A 20,643-nucleotide genomic window follows, 5' to 3' on the forward strand; every position below is an offset into this window, starting at 1 on the left:
CAAAGCATGTGTATGTTGCTTAAAATATATTTGCAACTGATGCAGTCAGTGTTGTAAGTCTAGATGATTGCTTCAGAGGGAACCCCTCTATGCAATACTCATATATCCTAGTTCATCAAACAACCACTAAATTCCAAATGAGAGTGATTAAGGAATATTAATCAATTCTAAGCATTAATGCCAACAACACCACAGGATCGAAAAAATACATGCTACCTGTGGATGTAATCTCGGCTGGCAAACTTAAGTGACTCCACGCTGTTGCTCCTCACCCCTAAGGTGGAGTCACTTCAGTTTGAGAGGCGAAATCACATCCACAGGTAACATTTATTTTTTCAATCCTGTGCTGTTTTCAGTGTACAGAAGTACACGTAGTCCTGGAAGTCATGATATGGCCCTCATAGAGAACTGATCTCAACATCAATTCTTTCTGGAAACACATGAAAATTCAGAAGCATCTACACAATCCTAAATCCATAGATTTGTGGTCTGCTCTCCAGGTTGTCCACCCTCCTTGCTAAGTTCCTTCAGAAACTGTTCCTAGAAGAATTGATGGTTTATTGCTGTTTGAAGGCAAGTTAATATTGATTTTATTTAGATTTCTCTTTTGTCTATTCACTGTGTATTTTGTCAGCTGTGCTGTGATTGGCTGGTGCACTGTGTAAAAAATAAATTAAAAAACAGCTTGGGGTCCCCTCTTTTTTGATAACAAGCACAGGTAAAGCCGACAGCTGCGGGCTGAGGCCCTCAGTTGTCAGCTTAATCTTGGCTAGTTATGAAAAATAGAGGTTCCCACATGCCATTTTTTTTTAAACTATTTAAATAATTTAAAAAAAAGGTGTGGGGTCCCCCCATTTTTTGATAACCAGCCAAGCTAAAGCAGACAGCTAGGAGCTGGTATTCTCAGGCTGGGAAGGCCCATGGATATCTGGCCCTCCCCAGCGTAAAAATAGCAGCTACACCAGAAAATGCGCATCTATTAGATGGGCCAATGCTGGCTCTTTGCCTGGCTCTTCCCTCTTGCCCTGGTGCGTTGGCAAGCAGGATAATATTTTGGGGTTAATGTCAGCTTTGTAATGTCAACCAACATCACGCCCAGGGGAAAGTAATGGAAAGGTGTCAATCAGACGCCTCCATTACTAACCCCATAGTTAACATGAATAAAGACACACACATAGAAAAAAAAATTATTCAATTGAACAAAACACTTTCGGACAAATCCCCTGTTTTACCCATTTATTAACATAAAAAAATATCAAAGTAATCCTCACCTGTCTGCTGATAATCCATAACCTTAATCACACACAGCTGAGTTCTCAAGCTCAGCTCAGTGTGGTTTGGCTGCCATGCTCAGTGGTCACATTACTGATATCACCATTCAGCAATACAACCAGATTTGCGGCTCCTTGTGGCACATCAGAATTATGGATCATCGGTGTACAGGTGAGGATTGCTTTGATTTTTTTGTTTTTATTTTTATGTTAATAAATGGGAAAAAGAGGGCATTTTGTGATTTTTTCAATTAAAGGATTTTTCCCTGCGTGTGTCTATACTACTTTTGACTACAGGCAAGTAATGGGGGTGTCTGATAGATACCTCTCCATTGCTAACCCATAGATTTAATGTTAGCAGACATACAACATGGTATCGCTGAGTTCAGAAATGTTCGATCCATCAAAATATAAAATAAATTAATCTGATTGGTAAATAGCGTAATGAGAAAAAATTCTAAATACCAGAATTACGTTTTTTTTGGATGCGGCAACATTGCAATGAAACGCGATAAGAGGTGACCAAAACATATTTAGCCCAAAATGGTATCAATAAAATAATGTTAGCAATGAGCAATCAAACGGTAATCTTGAAAATATGGAAACCCTACAGGTCTCGGAAAATGGCGACAAACACAAAAACTTTTTTTATACAAATTTTAGATTTTTTTTTCCCCATTTAAATAAAAAGTAAAACTAAACATCTTTAGTATTTGCGCACTAGTACTGATCTGTGGAATCAAACTGTCAGATCAGGTTTAGCATATAGTGAACATAGTAAATAAAAAATCCAAAAAACTATTGTGGTAGAATCTATATGGTAAAATCAACGACGCAATCAAAAGAACAACTCATCCCGCAAGACTGTGGCTATACTGAAGGAAATATAAAAAAGTTATGGCTTTTGGAAGATGGGGAGGAAAAGATGAAAATGAGAAAAAAGGAAACTGGCTATGGCATGAAGGGGTTAAGAAAAACATCAAGTATATACTGACAAATTCAGGAAAATGTACTGGAAATGTGGCTGCAAAGGACTGGGGTAAAATTATTATCTCTGATGAAGCCCAGTTTAGTCTGTTTGGAACATCTAGAACAATGATTTTCTCTAGAGAAGAAAAGGTGAGGACTAACATAACTTCTGTGTCATGCTGATAGTAAAGCATCCAGAGACCATTAATATCTGAGGTTGTTTTTCAACCTGGGAACACTGCTATGAATAAAGAATAGTATCTAAACATCCTCCAAGAGCAATTTCTCTCAATGATCTAGGAGCAATAAAGTAAGGAAAAATGTTTTTTTTTTCGAGCATGATGAAGCACCATGTCACAAGTCAAAAGTAATAAAGTGGATTGGTTAACAAAAACATTAAAATATTGAGTCCACGGACACGAAAATTCCACTTCTTTACCTCATTGAACATCTGTGATTTCTGTGATAACACAGAAATTGTGATAAACTCAAAGCACTGTTTACTAGTGATGAGCAAGTATACTAATTGTTTGGGTTTTCCCGAGCATGCTCGGGTGGTCTCTGAGTGTTTGTGGGTGCTCGGAGATTTAGTTTTTGTCCATGCAGCTGCATGATTTACGACTGCTAGCCAGCCTGAGTACATGTAGGGGTTGCCTGGTTGCTAGGGAATCCCCACATGTATTCAAGCTGTCTGGCACCCGTAAATCATGCAGCTGCGTCAACAAAAACTAAATCTCACAAATACTCGGAGACGACCCGAGCGTGCTCGGGAAAACCCAAGCAACCAGTGTACTTGCTCATCACTATTTATCATCACTTAGGATTTGGCCCAGAAGATGACATCCAGCATTCTAGGAAGAATTGCAGAACTCATCAAAAATAAGGGTCAACATCAACTCTGTTAACATTGAGTCTTAGCATAAACTTGATATATTTGTCAATCAAAGTTTAAAAAGTTATGAAATGCTCATAATTGTACTTTATTACACCATAGAAACATCTGACTAAAAGATCGAAAAACACTGAAGCAGAAAACTTTGTAAAAAAACTAAATTTGTGTCCGTCTCAAAACTTTTTCCATAACTATACAGTATGGTGAGAGTTTATCAACAGATGTCCAAGGAAAGACAACCAGCCACAGGATCAACAGAAACCAACGTTTGATTCAAAGACTACACCATTTGATACATTCCCATAGGGGCAAATTGTTGAAAGCATTAACATGGTTAATGCTACTGCTGGACACACTCAGAGATCTGATACCATTGATCATTTTAAGAAAAAACATGTTTGCTTTAATCTCTGTCAGAGTAACATTCTTTACCATGATCCTATTAAGACTATATCGTGACATTAAACAGATATACATACACATACGTAGTGTAACATACTTTGTGCCAGCAAGGGCTCCTACAGTCTTCCTTGGCAAATTTGAGACTTCTGTTGGCATCTGGTCAATTAACCAGCTGTAATACTGTGTAGGATCAACATCAGCAGATGGTATAGGAATTCTTAGCGAGTTGATGACAAGAAATTCTGTAAAGCAATAAAAACATATAAAAGTTAATTTTTGGTACCTATAAAACATCCAATTGAGAAAATCAGATTTTATTCAGAAGCCCATGAAATACTACAATACTTAAGCTTGATCTGCGCTATAAATTTTACGTTGTATTTTAATGAAAGAATAAAACAATATAATTATTATATAACTATACTATTTTATAATTTTACATTTTTTGTGTTTTTTACATAACAATTGCATGTAAATTTAACCATACTTATAATCCTAACCATATTTACAGTTAGAAATACTGAAAGACTGTAAAAAACGTTAAATTAATGTTATATTTTTTTAAGTTAACACTATTTTAAAAATTTGCACTGTTTTTTCAGAGTTTCCATCTCTTCCCAGGTCTATGTTCTAATGACAGCTGCGACAAGCCAATACCAGATTCTCCTGATGAAGCAGCTGCATGTTAACAGCTGCAACATGAAGATTTCAGTTATGTTTGCAGAAATCTTATTTTTTATTCTATTTATTTTACTCACAGTGGCTTGCGAAAGTATTCACCCCCTTGGCGTTTTTCATGTTTTGCTACCTCACAATCTGAATCTCACAGGATTTTTTGAAGGTTTGCATCAGTTCTTGTAAAGAAGATGCCTACAACTGTGAACCTTTTGTTTCCTTTTTATTGTGGCAAACTCAAAATGAGCCTTACATTTTTTTAATTTATGCCTATATTTTTCTCATTTTACTTCACCAACTTAGACTATTTAGTGCTCATGCATCACATACAAATCGGATTACAAATATATTTAACCCCTCTGTGACCTTTGACGTACTATCCCGTCGAGGTGACCTGGGCCTATCTGACCCTTGACGGGATAGTACGTCATAGCCGATCGGCCGCGCTCATGGGGGGAGCGCGGCCGATCGCGGCCGGGTGTCAGCTGCATATCGCAGCTGACATCCGGCACTATGTGCCAGGAGCGATCACGGACCGCCCCCGGCACATTAACCCCCGGCACACCGCGATCAAACATGATCGCGATGTGCCGGCGATGCAGGGAAGCATCGCGCAGGGAGAGGGCTCCCTGCGGGCTTCCCTGAGCCCCCCGCAGCAACGCGATGTGATCGCGTTGCTGCGAGGGTCTTACCTCCCTCCCTGCCTGCTCCAGACCCGGATCCAAGATGGCCGCGGATCCGGGTCCTGCAGGGAGGGAGGTGGCTTCACAGAAGCCTGCTCAGAGCAGGCACTGTGAAGCAGCCTGCACTTCAATCAGATCGGTGAGCTGTCAGAGTGCTATGCAAACTGGCAGATCACCGATCTGTATTGTCCCCCCCTGGGGCAAAGTAAAAAAGTTAAAAAAAAAATTTCCAAATGTGTAAAAAAAAATAAAAAAAAATATTCCAAAATAATGAAAAAAAAAAAAATATATTATTCCCATAAATACATTTCTTTACCTAAATATAAAAAAAACAAAACAATAAAAGTACACATATTTAGTGTCGCCGCGTCCGTAACGACCCGACCTATAAAACTGGCCCACTCGTTAACCCCTTCAGTAAACACCGTAAAAAAAAAAAAAAAAAGAGGCAAAAAACAACGCTTTATTATCATACCGCCGAACAAAAAGTGGAATAACACGCGATCAAAAAGACAGATATAAATAACCATGGTACCGCTGAAAGCGTCATCTTATCCCGCAAATAACGAGCCACCATACAGCATCATCAGCAGAAAAATAAAAAAGTTATAGTCCTGAGAATAAAGCGATGCAAAAATAATTATTTTTTCCATAAAATAGTTTTTATCGTATAAAAGCGCCAAAACATAAAAAAAATAATATAAATGAGATATCGCTGTAATCGTACTGACCCGAAGAATAAAACTGCTTTATCAATTTTACCAAACGCGGAACGGTATAAACGCCTCCCCCAAAAGAAATTCATGAATAGCTGGTTTTTGGTCATTCTGCCTCACAAAAATCGGAATAAAAAGCGATCAAAAAATGTGACGTGCCCAAAAATGTTACCAATAAAAACGTCAACTCGTCCCGCAAAAAACAAGACCTCACATGACTCTGTGGACCAAAATATGGAAAATTTATAGCTCTCAAAATGTGGTAACGCAAAAAATATTTTTTGCAATAAAAAGCGTCTTTCAGTGTGTGACGGCTGCCAATCATAAAAATCCGCTAAAAAACCCGCTATAAAAGTAAATCAAACCCCCCTTCATCACCCCCTTAGTTAGGGAAAAATAAAAAAAAAGTATTTATTTCCATTTTCCCATTAGGGCTAGGGTTAGGGCTAGGGTTGGGGCTAGGGTTAAGGCTACAGTTAGGGTTGGGGCTAAAGTTAGGGTTAGGGTTGGGGCTAAAGTTACGGTTAGGGTTTAGATTACATTTACGGTTGGGAATAGGGTTGGGATTAGAGTTAGGGGTGTGTCAGGGTTAGGGGTGTGGTTAGGGTTACAGTTGAGATTAGGGTTAGGGGTGTGTTTGGATTAGGGTTTCAGTTATAATTGGGGGGTTTCCACTGTTTCGGCACATCAGGGGCTCTCCAAACGCGACATGGCGTCCGATCTCAATTCCAGCCAATTCTGCGTTGAAAAAGTAAAACAGTGCTCCTTCCCTTCCGAGCTCTCCCGTGTGCCCAAACAGGGGTTTACCCCAACATATGGGGTATCAGCGTACTCAGGACAAATAGAACAACAACCTTTGGGGTCCAATTTCTCCTGTTACCCCTAGGAAAATACAAAACTGGGGGCTAAAAAATAATTTTTGTGGGAAAAAAAAGGATTTTTTATTTTCACGGCTCTGCGTTATAAACTGTAGTGAAACACTTGGGGGTTCAAAGTTCTTACAACACATCTAGATAAGTTCCTTGGGGGGTCTAGTTTCCAAAATGGGGTCACTTGTGCGGGGCTTCTACTGTTTAGGTACATTAGGGGCTCTGCAAACGCAATGTGACGCCTGCAGACCATTCCATCTAAGTCTGCATTCCAAATGGCGCTCCTTCCCTTCCGAGCCCTCCCATGCATCCAAACGGTGGTTCCCCCCACATATGGGGTATCAGCGCACTCAGGACAAATTGGACAACAACTTTTAGGGTCCAATTTCTCCTGTTACCCTCGGGAAAATACAAAACTGGGGGCTGAAAAATAATTTTTGTGGGAAAAAATTTTTGTTTTATTTTTACGGCTCTGCATTATAAACTTCTGTGAAGCCCTTGGTGGGTCAAAGCGCTCATCACACATCTAGATAAGTTCCTTAGGGGGTCTACTTTCCAACATGGTGTCACTTGTGGGGGGTTTCTACTGTTTAGGTACATTAGGGGCTCTGCAAACGCAATGTGACGCCTGCAGACCATTCCATCTAAGTCTGCATTCCAAATGGCGCTCCTTCCTTTCCGAGCCCTCCCATGCGCCCAAACAGTGGTTCTCCCCACATATGGTATATCATCGCATTCAGGACAACTTGGACAACAGATTTTGGGGTCCAATTTCTCCTGCTACCCTCGGGAAAATACAAAACTGGGGGCTAAAAAAATAATTTTTGTGGGAAAAAATTTTTGTTGTATTTTTACGGCTCTGCATTATTAACTTCTGTGAAGCCCTTGGTGGGTCAAAGCGCTCACCACACATCTAGATAAGTTCCTTAGGGGGTCTACTTTCCAACATGGTGTCACTTGTGGGGGATTTCTACTGTTTAAGTACATTAGGGGCTCTGCAAACGCAATGTGACGCCTGCAGACCATTCCATCTAAGTCTGCATTCCAAATGGCGCTCCTTCACTTCCGAGCCCTTCCATGCGTCCAAACGGTGGTTTCCCCCCACATATGGGGTATCAGCGCACTCAGGACAAATTGGACAACAACTTTTGGGGTCCAATTTCTCTTGTTACCCTCGGGAAAATACAAAACTGGGGGCTGAAAAATAATTTTTGTGGGAAAAAATGTTTGTTTTATTTTTACGGCTCTGCATTATAAACTTCTGTGAAGCCCTTGGTGGGTCAAAGCGCTCACCACACATCTAGATAAGTTCCTTAGGGGGTCTACTTTCCAACATGGTGTCACTTGTGGGGGGTTTCTACTGTTTAGGTACATTAGGGGCTCTGCAAACGCAATGTGACGCCTGCAGACCATTCCATCTAAGTCTGCATTCCAAATGGCGCTCCTTCACTTCCGAGCCCTTCCATGCGTCCAAACGGTGGTTTCCCCCCACATATGGGGTATCAGCGCACTCAGGACAAATTGGACAACAACTTTTGGGGTCCAATTTCTCCTGTTACCCTCGGGAAAATACAAAACTGGGGGCTGAAAAATAATTTTTGTGGGAAAAAATTTTTGTTTTATTTTTACGGCTCTGCATTATAAACTTCTGTGAAGCCCTTGGTGGGTCAAAGCGCTCATCACACATCTAGATAAGTTCCTTAGGGGGTCTACTTTCCAACATGGTATCACTTGTGGGGGGTTTCTACTGTTTAGGTACATTAGGGGCTCTGCAAACGCAATGTGACGCCTGCAGACCATTCCATCTAAGTCTGCATTCCAAATGGCGCTCCTTCCTTTCCGAGCCCTCCCATGCGCCCAAACAGTGGTTCTCCCCACATATGGTATATCATCGCATTCAGGACAACTTGGACAACAGATTTTGGGGTCCAACTTCTCCTGCTACCCTCGGGAAAATACAAAACTGGGGGCTAAAAAAATAATTTTTGTGGGAAAAAATTTTTGTTTTATTTTTACGGCTCTGCATTATTAACTTCTGTGAAGCCTTTGGTGGGTCAAAGCGCTCAAAACACATCTAGATAAGTTCCTTAGGGGGTCTACTTTCCAAAATGGTGTCACTTGTGGGGGGTTTCAATGTTTAGGCACATCAGTGGCTCTCCAAACGCAACATGGCGTCCCATCTCAATTCCTGTCAATTTTGCATTGAAAAGTCAAACGGTGCTACTTCCCTTCCGAGCTCTCCCATGCGCCCAAACAGTGGTTTATCGCCACATATGGGGTATCAGCGTACTCAGGACAAATTGTGCAACAACTGTTGGGGTCCAATTTCTTCTCTTACCCTTGGGAAAATAAAAAATTGGGGGCGAAAAATAATTTTTGTGAAAAAAATATGATTTTTTATTTTTACGGTTCTGCATTATAAACTTCTGTGAAGTACTTGGTGGGTCAAAGTGCTCACCACACCTCTAGATAAGTTCCTTAGGGGGTCTACTTTCCAAAATGGTGTCACTTGTGGGGGGTTTCAATGTTTAGGCACATCAGGGGCTCCCCAAACGCAACATGGCGTCCCATCTCAATTCCAGTCAATTTTGCATTGAAAAGTCAAACGGTGCTACTTCCCTTCCGAGCTCTCCCATGCGCCCAAACAGTGGTTTATCGCCACATATGGGGTATCAGCGTACTCAGGACAAATTGTACAACAACTTTTGGGGTCCAATTTCTTCTCTTACCCTTGGGAAAATAAAAAATTGGGGGCGAAAAATAATTTTTGTGAAAAATATGATTTTTTATTTTTACGGTTCTGCATTATAAACTTCTGTGAAGTACTTGGTGGGTCAAAGTGCTCACCACACCTCTAGATAAGTTCCTTATGGGGTCTACTTTCCAAAATGGTATCACTTGTGGGGGGTTTCAATGTTTAGGCACATCAGGGGCTCCCCAAACGCAACATGGCGTCCCATCTCAATTCCAGTCAATTTTGCATTGAAAAGTCAAATGGCGCTCCTTCGCTTCCGAGCTCTGTCATGCGCCCAAACAGTGGTTTACCCCCACATATGGGGTATCGGCGTACTCAGGACAAATTGTACAACAAATTTTGGGGTCCATTTTCTCCTGTTACCCTTGGTAAAATAAAACAAATTGGAGCTGAAGTAAATTTTTTGTGAAAAAAAGTTAAATGTTCATTTTTATTTAAACATTCCAAAAATTCCTGTGAAGCACCAGAAGGGTTAATAAACTTCTTGAATATGGTTTTGAGCACCTTGAGGGGTGCAGTTTTTAGAATGGTGTCACACATGGGTATTTTCTATCATATAGACCCCTCAAAATGACTTCAAATGAGATGTGGTCCCTAAAAAAAAATGGTTGTAAAAATGAGAAATTGCTGGTCAACTTTTAACCCTTATAACTCCCTAACAAAAAAAAATTTTGGTTCCAAAATTGTGCTGATGTAAAGTAGGCATGTGGGAAATGTTACTTATTAAGTATTTTGCATGACATATCTCTGTGATTTAAGGGCATAAAAATTCAAGGTTGGAAAATTGCAAAATTTTCAAAATTTTCGCCAAATTTCCATTTTTTCTGCAAATAAACGCAGGTAATATCAAAGAAATTTTACCACTATCATGAAGTACAATATGTCACGAGAAAACAATGTCAGAATCGCCAAGATCCGTTGAAGCGTTCCAGAGTTATAACCTCATAAAGGGACAGTGGTCAGAATTGTAAAAATTGGCCCGGTCATTAACGTGCAAACCACCCTTGGGGGTGAAGGGGTTAAACACAGGTTGTAATGTAACAAAATAGGTAAAGGCAAGGCGGTGAACACTTTTGCAAGCCATTATATATTTTGCCATTATTCCATATTGATTTACATTCATCATTATTACTGTCCCTATTGGTGCTTACATCTAAATTTCCTACCAGTATGTCTTTGGGTGTGGGAGGAAACTGGATTACCCACAGAAAAAATGGGTGCTCCGGTTTTCTCTCACCAGTAACATCTTAAGCATAAGGCAACATGACCTCTTCAAATATTTTAATACATGCAAACTGGTCCATGATCCCTGGTATGTGGTAAATAGATCCAGAACCAAAGTAACAGAAACATGCCCATATCATGATGCTTGTTCCACCATGCTTCACTGTCTTCAGAGTGTACTCTTGCTTAAATGCAGAGTCTGGGGGTCATCTGATGAACTGTCTGTGGCCGTTGGACCCAAAAAGAACAATTTTACTTTCATCAGTCCACAATATGTTTCTCCATTTCTCTTTAGGCCAGATGATGTGTTCTTTGGCAAATTGTATCAGCTTCAGTACATGTCTTCTTTTTTTTTTAACAGTGAGACTTTGCAGAGACCTCTTGCTAAGAGATTAGCTTCACACAGGCATCTTCTAACTGTCACAGTACGCACAAGTAACTTGAGACTGTCTTTGATCATCCTGGAGCCATTCTAGCTATTCTTCCGTCCACTGGAATGGTAGTCTCTTTTCTTCAATGTCTCTCCGTTTTGGTACCGACGCATACTGTGAAAAAAATGCCTGACGTGGGCATCTTAAGATGCTTCGACTGCCCCATTGCAAGGTCCGGGGAGGAGGGGGCGGAGTTTCGGCCGCACATGCGCGGTCGAAAATGGCGGACTAGACGCACAAAAAACGTTACATGTAAAGTTTTTTTGTGCCGACGGTCCGCCATAACACGATGCAACCGTTGCACAACGGTTGCAACGTGTGGCACTGCGTCGCTAATAAAAGTCTATGGAGAAAAAAACGCATCCTGTAGAAAACTTTGCAGGATGCGTTTTTTCTCCACAATGACGCATTGCGACGTGCAGTGCCCGACGCTAGTGTGAAAATAGCCTTAACTGAAAATTGTTTTTCGTTATTACCACTTAATTTTGCAGAATTTTCTTAACCATGTCAAACTTTTTTAATATGTGTTGCTGCTATTGATTTCTAAATGACTTTTTTTTTTTCAAATGAAATGGAAAACAATGTCTACCATTCCACTTCTGATATGTATTCTATGTTCACTTGTGAATAAAATATGGGTATAAGAGATTTACACAAATCATTGCATTTCTTGTTTTCTATACATTTTACCACTTGTAATATCTTTAGAGAAATGCTTTTTAACTTCTATGAAACTTTCCTAATATTTTTTCAATAATATTTTAAAATCTCACAGGGGGCACAAGTCCCACTTTGAATGCCAGAATACAAGTCATTTAACCCCTTAATGACCACCAATACGTCTTTTTACTGACCTGAGATATAAGAGAATAACATCCCCATACAGGTGACAATCCAGTAGCAGTCAGCTGTACACAATAGCTGACAACTTGCTGTATCAGCCACGATTAGTGTTGGCACCATCCACATCTGTTTAACCCCTTAGTTGCTGCTGTTTTAATCTCATCGGCAACCTGAGATCATGGCAACTCATGGCCAAATAGCGGCCTTAGAGTCTGCCGGCTATAGTGACCTGTTAAGAAGTTAGCGATATTTAGGTGGTAAAAATACACTTTTTCATTCCTGTTATGCCACCTTGCATTAATTCCTGAAAATCACCTGAAGAGTTAATAAACTACTTGACTGCAGTTTTCAATATGTGGAGGGATGCTGTTTTTAAAATTGTAGCACTTTTTGGAGGTTTTCCAATATATAGGACCCCCAAAGTCACTTCAAACTTGGATAGGTCCCTCAAAAAAAAAAAATTTTGTAAATTTCCTTGAAAAAAATGAAAAAATACTGCTACATCTTTAGGCAAAGTGCACACGATGCGGATTTGGATGCGTTTCCACAGCGTTTTTGGCCGCACGGATTCACATCAAATCCGCAGTGTAGTGCACACCCAATGTTAGTCTAGGTGAAATTGACATTTGTTGTGCACATGCTGCAGAAAAAATTAGCAGATTTGCAGTGTTTTTTTCCGCAGCATGTCAATTCTTTTTGCGGATCTGCAGCGTTTCTGCACCCATTGACTTCCATTGAGTCAGTCAAATTCGCAGCTAAACCGCAGATGTAAAAAAGATCTGCGGTTTTTCTGCAGATGAAACGCTGCAGATCGGGAGGAGGGAGTGTGTGGGCTGAGCTATGTGCATGTATGTGTGAGTGTCAGTGTCTACGTGAATCTGTTTGCAGGTGTGTGTGTCCCTGTGTGTGCCGGTGTCTGCCTGTATGTGTGTGCACAGGTCTGTGTCTCTGTGTGTCTGTGCGTGTGTCCCTGTGTGGGTGTGTGTCTGTGTAGGCAGCCATTGTCTGATGGGATTACTGTTCCCATCCGGCAATGAATGCTCACAGTGTCAGTATTGCCGATGATGGGAAAGTAGTCCCATCAGACAATGGCTGTGTTCAGTAGTTAAAAAAACATACAGAACATATAACATACAGGACATACACATAACATAGAGTACATACTTACCTATCACCTAGTCCCGAAGCCCTCGATTCTCCTGTAATAAAAATACCATAATAAACCAATCTATACTTACCTTTCTGCCGTAGTCCAGTAAATAACAAGTGTCCCAAGACGATCTCCCATGTAGAACAGTGACATTGGGCAATGTCAGCGCTCTACAGAGGCCCTGCGATGAACTGAAAGCGGGGGTAATCCTCCGCGATGTATATCCCTCCGCCACTGCCGGGAGAGAGGTCACTTAAGTTCATTATGTCATTGGCAACGCTGTGTGAGAAAATTCCCACGCAACGAGACTGTAAAGCGAGACAATGAACTCAAGTATCCTCTTCAGGAGCCATTGTCTCCTGTCAGTGTGTTACTGGAGGCCTATAGAGCAGTGACATCACTCCTTGAGATCTCTATGGTTATTGACGGCCGATTGCTTTGAGCGCCACCCTGTGGTCGGCGTTCAAAGTACACCTGCATTTCTGCTACATAGAGGTGATCTGTGCTTCACCTCTATGTAGCAGAGGCGATCGAGTTGTGCATGCTTCTAGCCTCCTATGGAGGCTATTGAAGCATGTCAAAATTTTTAAAAAAAGTATTTAAAAATATAAAAAAAATAAAAAATATATAAAAGTTCAAGTCACTCCCCTTTCGCCCCAATCAAAATAAAACAATAAAAAAAATCAAACATACACATATTTGGTATCGCCGCGTTCAGAATCGCCCAATCTATCAATAAAAACAAAGGATTAACCTGACCGCTAAATGGCGTAGCGAGATAAAAAATCAAAACGCCAAAATTGTTTGTTTGGTCGCCGCAACATTGCATTAAAATGCAATAACGGGCGATGTAAAGAACGTATCTGCACTAAAATGGTATCATTAAAAATGCCAGCTTGGCACGCAAAAAATAAGCCCTCACCTGACCCCAGATCACAAAAATTGGAGACGCTACGGGTATCGGAAAATCGCGCAAATTTTTTTTTTTTAAGCAAACTTTGGAATTTTTTTCACCACTTAGATAAAAAATAACATAGACATGTTAGGTGTCTATGAACTCGTAGTGACCTGGAGAATCATAATGGCAGGTTAGTTTTAGCATTTGGTGAACCTAGCAAAAAAGCTAAACAAAAAACAAGTGTGAGATTGCACTTTTTTTGCAATTTCATCACACTTGGAATTTTTTTCCCGTTTTCTGTTACAGGGCATGGTAAAACCAATGGTATTGTTCAAAAGTACATCTCGTCCCGCAAAAAATAAGCCCTCACATGGCCATATTGACAGAAAAGTGAAAAAGTTATGGCTCTGGGAAGGAGGGGAGCAAAAAACAAAAACTAAAAAACTGAAATAGCTCCGGGGGTGAAGGGGTTAAACCCTTATGACATATGCCACCAGTATAGGGCAGTGGGAAGAGAGAGAGAGGTTAAGTGCCGGAATTCCCGCTTCTTACAGATGCGCCATTTCTGGGGCTGCTGGGTGCTGGTATCCATGGCCCCCTCTCTAGGCTATGAATATCAGCCCACAGCTGTCTGCGTACCCTTTCTGGCTAAAAATTACAAATGGGACCCCACATCATGATTTTGGGGTCCCCCTATTTTAATAGACAGTAAAGGCTATGCAGACAGCTGCGGGCTGATATTCATAGCCTGGGAAGATCTATGGGTATTACCCCGCTCCCAGGCTATAAACATCAGCCCCCAGTCACCGGCTTTCCCACTCTGGACTTGAAAATTGCGCGGGAGAACACGCATTTTTTTTCCCATTTTTTTAAAATTAAACAGATATTGCGTTTAAGGCCGGGGTCACACTTACGAGAAACTCGCACGAGTCTCGTACCTCAATACCCGGCATTGCCGCTGGCACTCGGGACTGGAGTGTGCGGCTGCATGTATTTTTATGCAGCTCAACGCTCCAGTCCGATTGCAGGCGGCAGTGCCAGGTATTGAGGTACGAGACTCGTGCGAGTTTCTCATAAAGTGTGACCCTGGCCTAACACAGATTTTTTTCTATCTATAGGTAGATCTATCTATCGATATATCTATAGATAGATACTGTAGATATATCTATTAATAGACAGATATATCTATAGATAGACAGATCTATAGATAGATATACAGTATCTATAGATATATGTATCTACCTATCTCATTCCTTCTATCTATCTATCTAATCTATCTATCTATCTATCTATCTATCTATCTATCTATCTATCTATCTATCTATCTATCTATCTATCTATCTATCTATCCCATAACTATCTATTGATAGCTAGATATGGGATAGATAGATGGATAGATAGATAGATAGAAGGAATGAGATAAATAGATAGATAGATAGATAGATAGATAGACAGATCTATAGCTAGATAGATGGAATGAGACAGATAGATAGACCTATAGAAAGATAGATTTATAGATCTATCTATCCCATATCTATCTATCTATTTATCTGTCTATCTGTGTGTGTAATGGAATGTGGGTTGGACAAATGTTAAAGAGAAGGTTGGACCAGAAATGACATCACACATCTTTTTTTTTTGTTCAATAATAGATCTTTATTTAGCTTTCAAAAACGCGTACAATTCTGCATGAAAAAAAGGATCAAAAACGCATAAAATCCGCACCTGCGTTTTTTGCTAAGAGATGCAGATTCTGTGTGGAAAATTTTGCAGGCCAATCCGCAACGTGTGCACATACCCTTAAAAGTACTAAAAGGGTAATAAAATAAAATAACATTTTAAAAATGTTGCTGATGTAAGGTAGATATGTGGGAAATGTTTTTTATTAATGTTTTTCTGTGGTATGACTATCTGGATTAAAGAGATAATCATTAAAAGTTTGATAATTGAAATTTTTTTACATTTTTGTCAAATTTCTGATATTTTTTATAAACACAAAACATATTGACCTAAATTTACCATTATCATAAATTATAATGTGCCACGGTATAGCAATCTCAAAATTACTCGGATTTGTTGACGCATTCCAGAGTTACAGGTGTTTTTCTCAAAATTAGAATATCATCAAAAAGTTAATTTATTTCAGTTCTTCAAAACAAAAAGTGAAACTCGTATATTATATACAGTCATTACAGAGTGACCTATTTCAAGTGTTTATTTCGGTTTATGTTGATGATTATGGCTAACATCCAACGAAAGCCCAAAAATCATTATCTCAGTAAATTAGAATACTTTATAACACCAGCTTGAAAGGTGATTTTTAAACCAGAAATGTTGGCCTACAGAAATGTATGTTCAGTAAATGCACTCAACACTTGGTCGGGGCTTCTTTTGCATCAATTACAGCATCAATGCGGCATGGCATGGAGGCAATCAGACTGTGGCACTGCTGAGGTGTTATGGAAGCCCAGGTTGCTTTGATAGCTCGTCTGCATTGTTGTGTCTGGTGTCTCTCATCTTCCTCTTGACAATACACCAAAGATTCTCTATGGGGTTAAGGTCAGGTGAGTTTGATGGTCAATCAAGCACAGTGATACTGTTGTTTCTAAACCAGTTATTGGTACATTTGGCAGTGTGGACAGGTGCCAATTCCTACTGGAGAATGAAATTTCCATCTCCAAAAAGCTTGTCGGCAGAGGGAAGCATGAAATGCTCTAGAATTTCCTGATAGATAGCTGTGCTGACTTTGGTCTTGATAAAACACAGTGGTCCTACACCAGCATGTAACGCCTCCTAGAGTGGACCCTCTGGGTCGTGATACCGGACCAGCCCTGAGTGAGCTGACCTAGTGAAACCACCCCCTATACAGGGAGCATCAGGGGCATGCTCAATGGGGTTAAATACCATGACAACTGGTACCAGGGGGCGGCTCATAGGTGACTGAATAGACAAAGTCTGATGGTGAGATGACAGGGAGCACCGGAGAACAGACAACAACTAGGGACAGACAGGTATGTGGTATCAGTGGTGGGAGATGAAGGTGTGGGCACAGAATCCGGGTACCAGGGAATGAGGAGACAGGGCTGGATCCGAGGACCTCTAGGAACTGAAGACTGGCACTGAAAGACAGCAAGTTCAAAGCAGGATAAAGCTCATGCAAAATTAACATGCAGAGAAGCACACGGGGGCCTGAGTACAGACCAGCATAAGCACAAGCACCAAGGCTGGCACCAGGGCAGATACTAACAATAATCAGGCACCTCCTCTAGCAGGAAGAAGCCTGATATACCCAGTAGCTGCCATCATGACAGGACAGGGCTTCCAGGTCAAGACATCCTGGCCGCATAAGGCACTGGAGGAGCACGTGGCCGCAACCTAAGCTGCCCAGGGTAATTGCGCGGGCACCAGGATCCCTGAAGCGGCTGAGAACCAGGAAGTGCCGGTGAGATGCGGTGAGGAACCCAATCAGCATCACACCGGGAAGCGGAAGGAAAGAGGTGAGTATCACGGGCAGTCTCAGCTGTGACACAGCAGATGACATGGCTCCCCAAACCATCACTGATTGTGGAAACTTCACACTAGACCTCAAGCAGCTTGGATTGTGTACCTCTCCACTCTTCCTACAAACTCTGGGACCTTGATTTCCAAATGAAATGCAAAATTTTCTTTCATCTGAAAACAGCACCTTGAACCACTGAGCAACAGTCCAGTTCTTTTTCTTCTTGGCCCAGGTAAGACGCTTCTGTTGTTGTCTATTGGTCATTAGTGACTTGACACTTGTAGCCCATGTCCTGGATACATCTGTGTGTAGTGACTCTTGAAGTAAGGACACCAGCAGTAATCCACTCCTTGTGAATCTCCCCCAAATTTTTCAATGGCCCTTTCTTAACAAACCTTTCAAGGCTGTGGTTATCCTGGTTGCTTGTGCATCTTTTTCTACCACACGTTTTCATTCCACTCAACTCTCCATTAACGCCTTCATGACCGAAGCTTTTTCAGTTTTGAGTTTTCGGTTTTCGCTCCCCTCCTTCCCAGAGCCATAAGTTTTTTATTTTTCCGTTGATACGGCCATGTGAGGGCTTATTTTTGTGGGATAAGTTGTACTTTTTAAAGACACCATTGGTTTTACCATGTCGTGTACTAGAAAATGGGAAAAAATTACAAGTGCGGTGAAATTGCAAAAAAAGTGCAATCCCACACTAGTATTTTGTTTGGCTTTTACGCTAGGTTCACTAAATCCTAAAACTGACCTGCCATTATGACTCTCCTGGTCATTAGAAGTTCATGGACATCAAAGATGTCTAAGTTCTTTTTTATCTAAGTGGAGAAAAAGAATTCCAAACTTTGCTAAAAAAAAAAAATGCGCAATTTTCCAATACCTGTAGCATCTCCATTTTCATGATCTCGGGATGGATGAGGGCTTATTTTTTTATGCTGAGCTGATATTTTTAATGATACCATTTTGGTTCAGATACACTCTTTTGATCACGTGCTATTGCATTTTAATGCAATGTCACGGCGACCAAAAAAACGCAATTTTGGCGTTTTGATTTTTTTATCGCTACGCCGTTTAGCGATCAGGATAATCCTTTTTTTATTGATAGATCGGGCGATTCTGAACACGGCGATACCAAATATGTGTAGGTGTGATTTTTTTTATTGTTTTATTTTGAATGGGGCAAAAGAGGGGTAATTTAAACTTTTATTTTTTTTATATTTTTAAAAACATTTTTTTTTACTTTTGCCATGCTTCAATAGTCTCCATAGAAGACTAGAAGCTGGCACAACTCGATCGGCTCAGCTACATAGAGGCAATGCTCAGATCACCTCTATGTAGCTAAATTGCTGAGTTGCTATGAGTGCCGGCCACTGGCACTGACAACCATGGAGGTCTCAAGGAGACCTCTGGTTGTCATACTGATGAAGCGATGACCCCAGACAATGCGACAGGGGTCACCGGTGTACATATTTCCGGCCCACTGGCCTGAAGCATGATTTAAATGACACTGTCTGAGTTTGACAGCGGCATTTAACTAGTTAATAGCCGCAGGTGGATCACAATTCCACCCGTGGATATTGCAGGCACATGTCAGCTGTTCAAAACAGGTGACATCTCCCCAGAAAGATGTGGGCTCACCACCAGAGCCCACATCAAAGCGGGGGATACTGACATCAGCGTACTAATATGCCTGATGTCAGTAAGGGGTTAATATGCTTGGATACAGCACTCTGTGAACAGCCAGCTTCTTTAGCAATGACCTTTTGTGGCTTATCCTCCTTGTGGAGTGTGTCAATGACTGAATTCTGGACATCTCTCAAGTTAGCAGTCTTCCCCATGATTGTGGAGCCTACTGAAACAGAATAAGGGACCTTTTTAAATGCTTAGGAAGCCTTTGTAAGTTCTTTTTGTTAATTATTCTAATTTAATGAGATAAGGACTTTTGGGTTTTCATTGGCTGTAGACCATAATCATCAACATTAACAGAAATAGATCACACTGTTTGTAATGGCTCTATATATCAGTTCCACATTTTGTTTTGAAGAACTGAAATAAATTAACTTTTTGATGATATTCTAGTTTTGTGAGAAGCACTTGTATAACCACATAAAGTTATATTGGTCAGATTTCAAAAATTTGGCCAAGTCAATAAGGGGCTAGCCAAAAAATGGTGCATTACTTCATATCACTTACTCTCAGGATAAAAAAATAAACTCTGTTGGAAAAAAAAACATTTAAGTTTTGTTTTGGTTTTTTTTTTTTGGGGGGGGGTTAGTGTACCCTTGATCAATAAAAATTTGCAGGTAAAAAGGGTTGAACGGTGGATTTATGTTTTATTTTTAACCACCCTGACTATCAAACTGTGTAACAAAAGATTATCCTTGTTGTAAAGCAAGAGAGCGGTATTGAATTACTGCAACTGCTACAGCAGTGTGGATGAAAGTCACTGCAGATTTGATTTGATGACTCTAAAGAAAAAATGATAGTCTTTGTAAGGACAATTTGTTATTCCTTAAAAGAAAGATACATCAGAAGGTGAGTGGATAGTAATGTTTAATGCCAGGCAGCTTTCCATTTCACAAAAGTGATTTCAAAATTGATTTCTCTGTACGTGTGCAGAAATGCTGACTGACAGAATCACGCAGGGCAAATAAATCTGCCACATATTTTGTTAAGTTCTTATTCATTTTGAAATATATCTATATTACCAGAATAACAATAGGATATTGCAAGGCAGGATGCATAAATTGTGCTAATGATAACAAGACAAAACTATGCACCTCTAAATCAATATTCCTTTCTAATGCAATATCAAGAAGAGCAATGCAAACATCAATGAAAAAAGCTAAATAAATAAAACATAATATAATTATAAAATCCTAGAAATCTGGGGCAAAAATATAACCTATTAAAATAATTGAATCATTCAAGGATTTCTAACTGAAACAATAGCAATAAAAAAAAGTTCAAATAAAAATTCAATTAACTATCTAACCCATAGAAGCCAAGGAAAAATGACATATGGTCTAAATCAGGTTTCTTTGTAAGTATATTTAGGAAAAATTATGATTTTTTTTCAATTTTACATAACTCTATCGATATTAAAATAATACAAAAATCTAAAAATTTTCACACTTGCCACTAGACCGTATACTAGGCTCACACTTCCTGTTTTTGAAGACTTTTCTCTAGCCACATTAATATCACAGACATGATTACAATGAAAGTTAACACCTGTATATACAGTAGATAACTCAGGATTCACAATAGATCTTTTTAATAGATCACTTCCTCCCCCTCCCTTCATAATGATCTGTGCCCAGATTAGAGCATGCTCACCTTAGAAGATCAGAAGGTTTCCATGCA

At 40.1% G+C, this 20,643-nt stretch overlaps 1 protein-coding gene across 1 annotated transcript in view; it reads right to left on the bottom strand.

Annotated features, from left to right (window-relative positions):
• LOC143816267 (uncharacterized) overlaps positions 1 to 20,643 on the bottom strand; it is a 657,854-nt gene that overhangs the window by 132,981 nt on the left and 504,230 nt on the right. The window contains exon 48 of the mRNA XM_077296442.1: positions 3,632 to 3,776. Coding sequence (XP_077152557.1) covers positions 3,632 to 3,776 — 145 coding nt within the window. The remainder of the gene's footprint in view (positions 1 to 3,631; positions 3,777 to 20,643) is intronic.

This window comes from Ranitomeya variabilis, chromosome 3 (assembly GCF_051348905.1).
Source record: "Ranitomeya variabilis isolate aRanVar5 chromosome 3, aRanVar5.hap1, whole genome shotgun sequence".
In the NCBI taxonomy this organism is placed as follows: Eukaryota; Metazoa; Chordata; class Amphibia; order Anura; family Dendrobatidae; genus Ranitomeya; species Ranitomeya variabilis.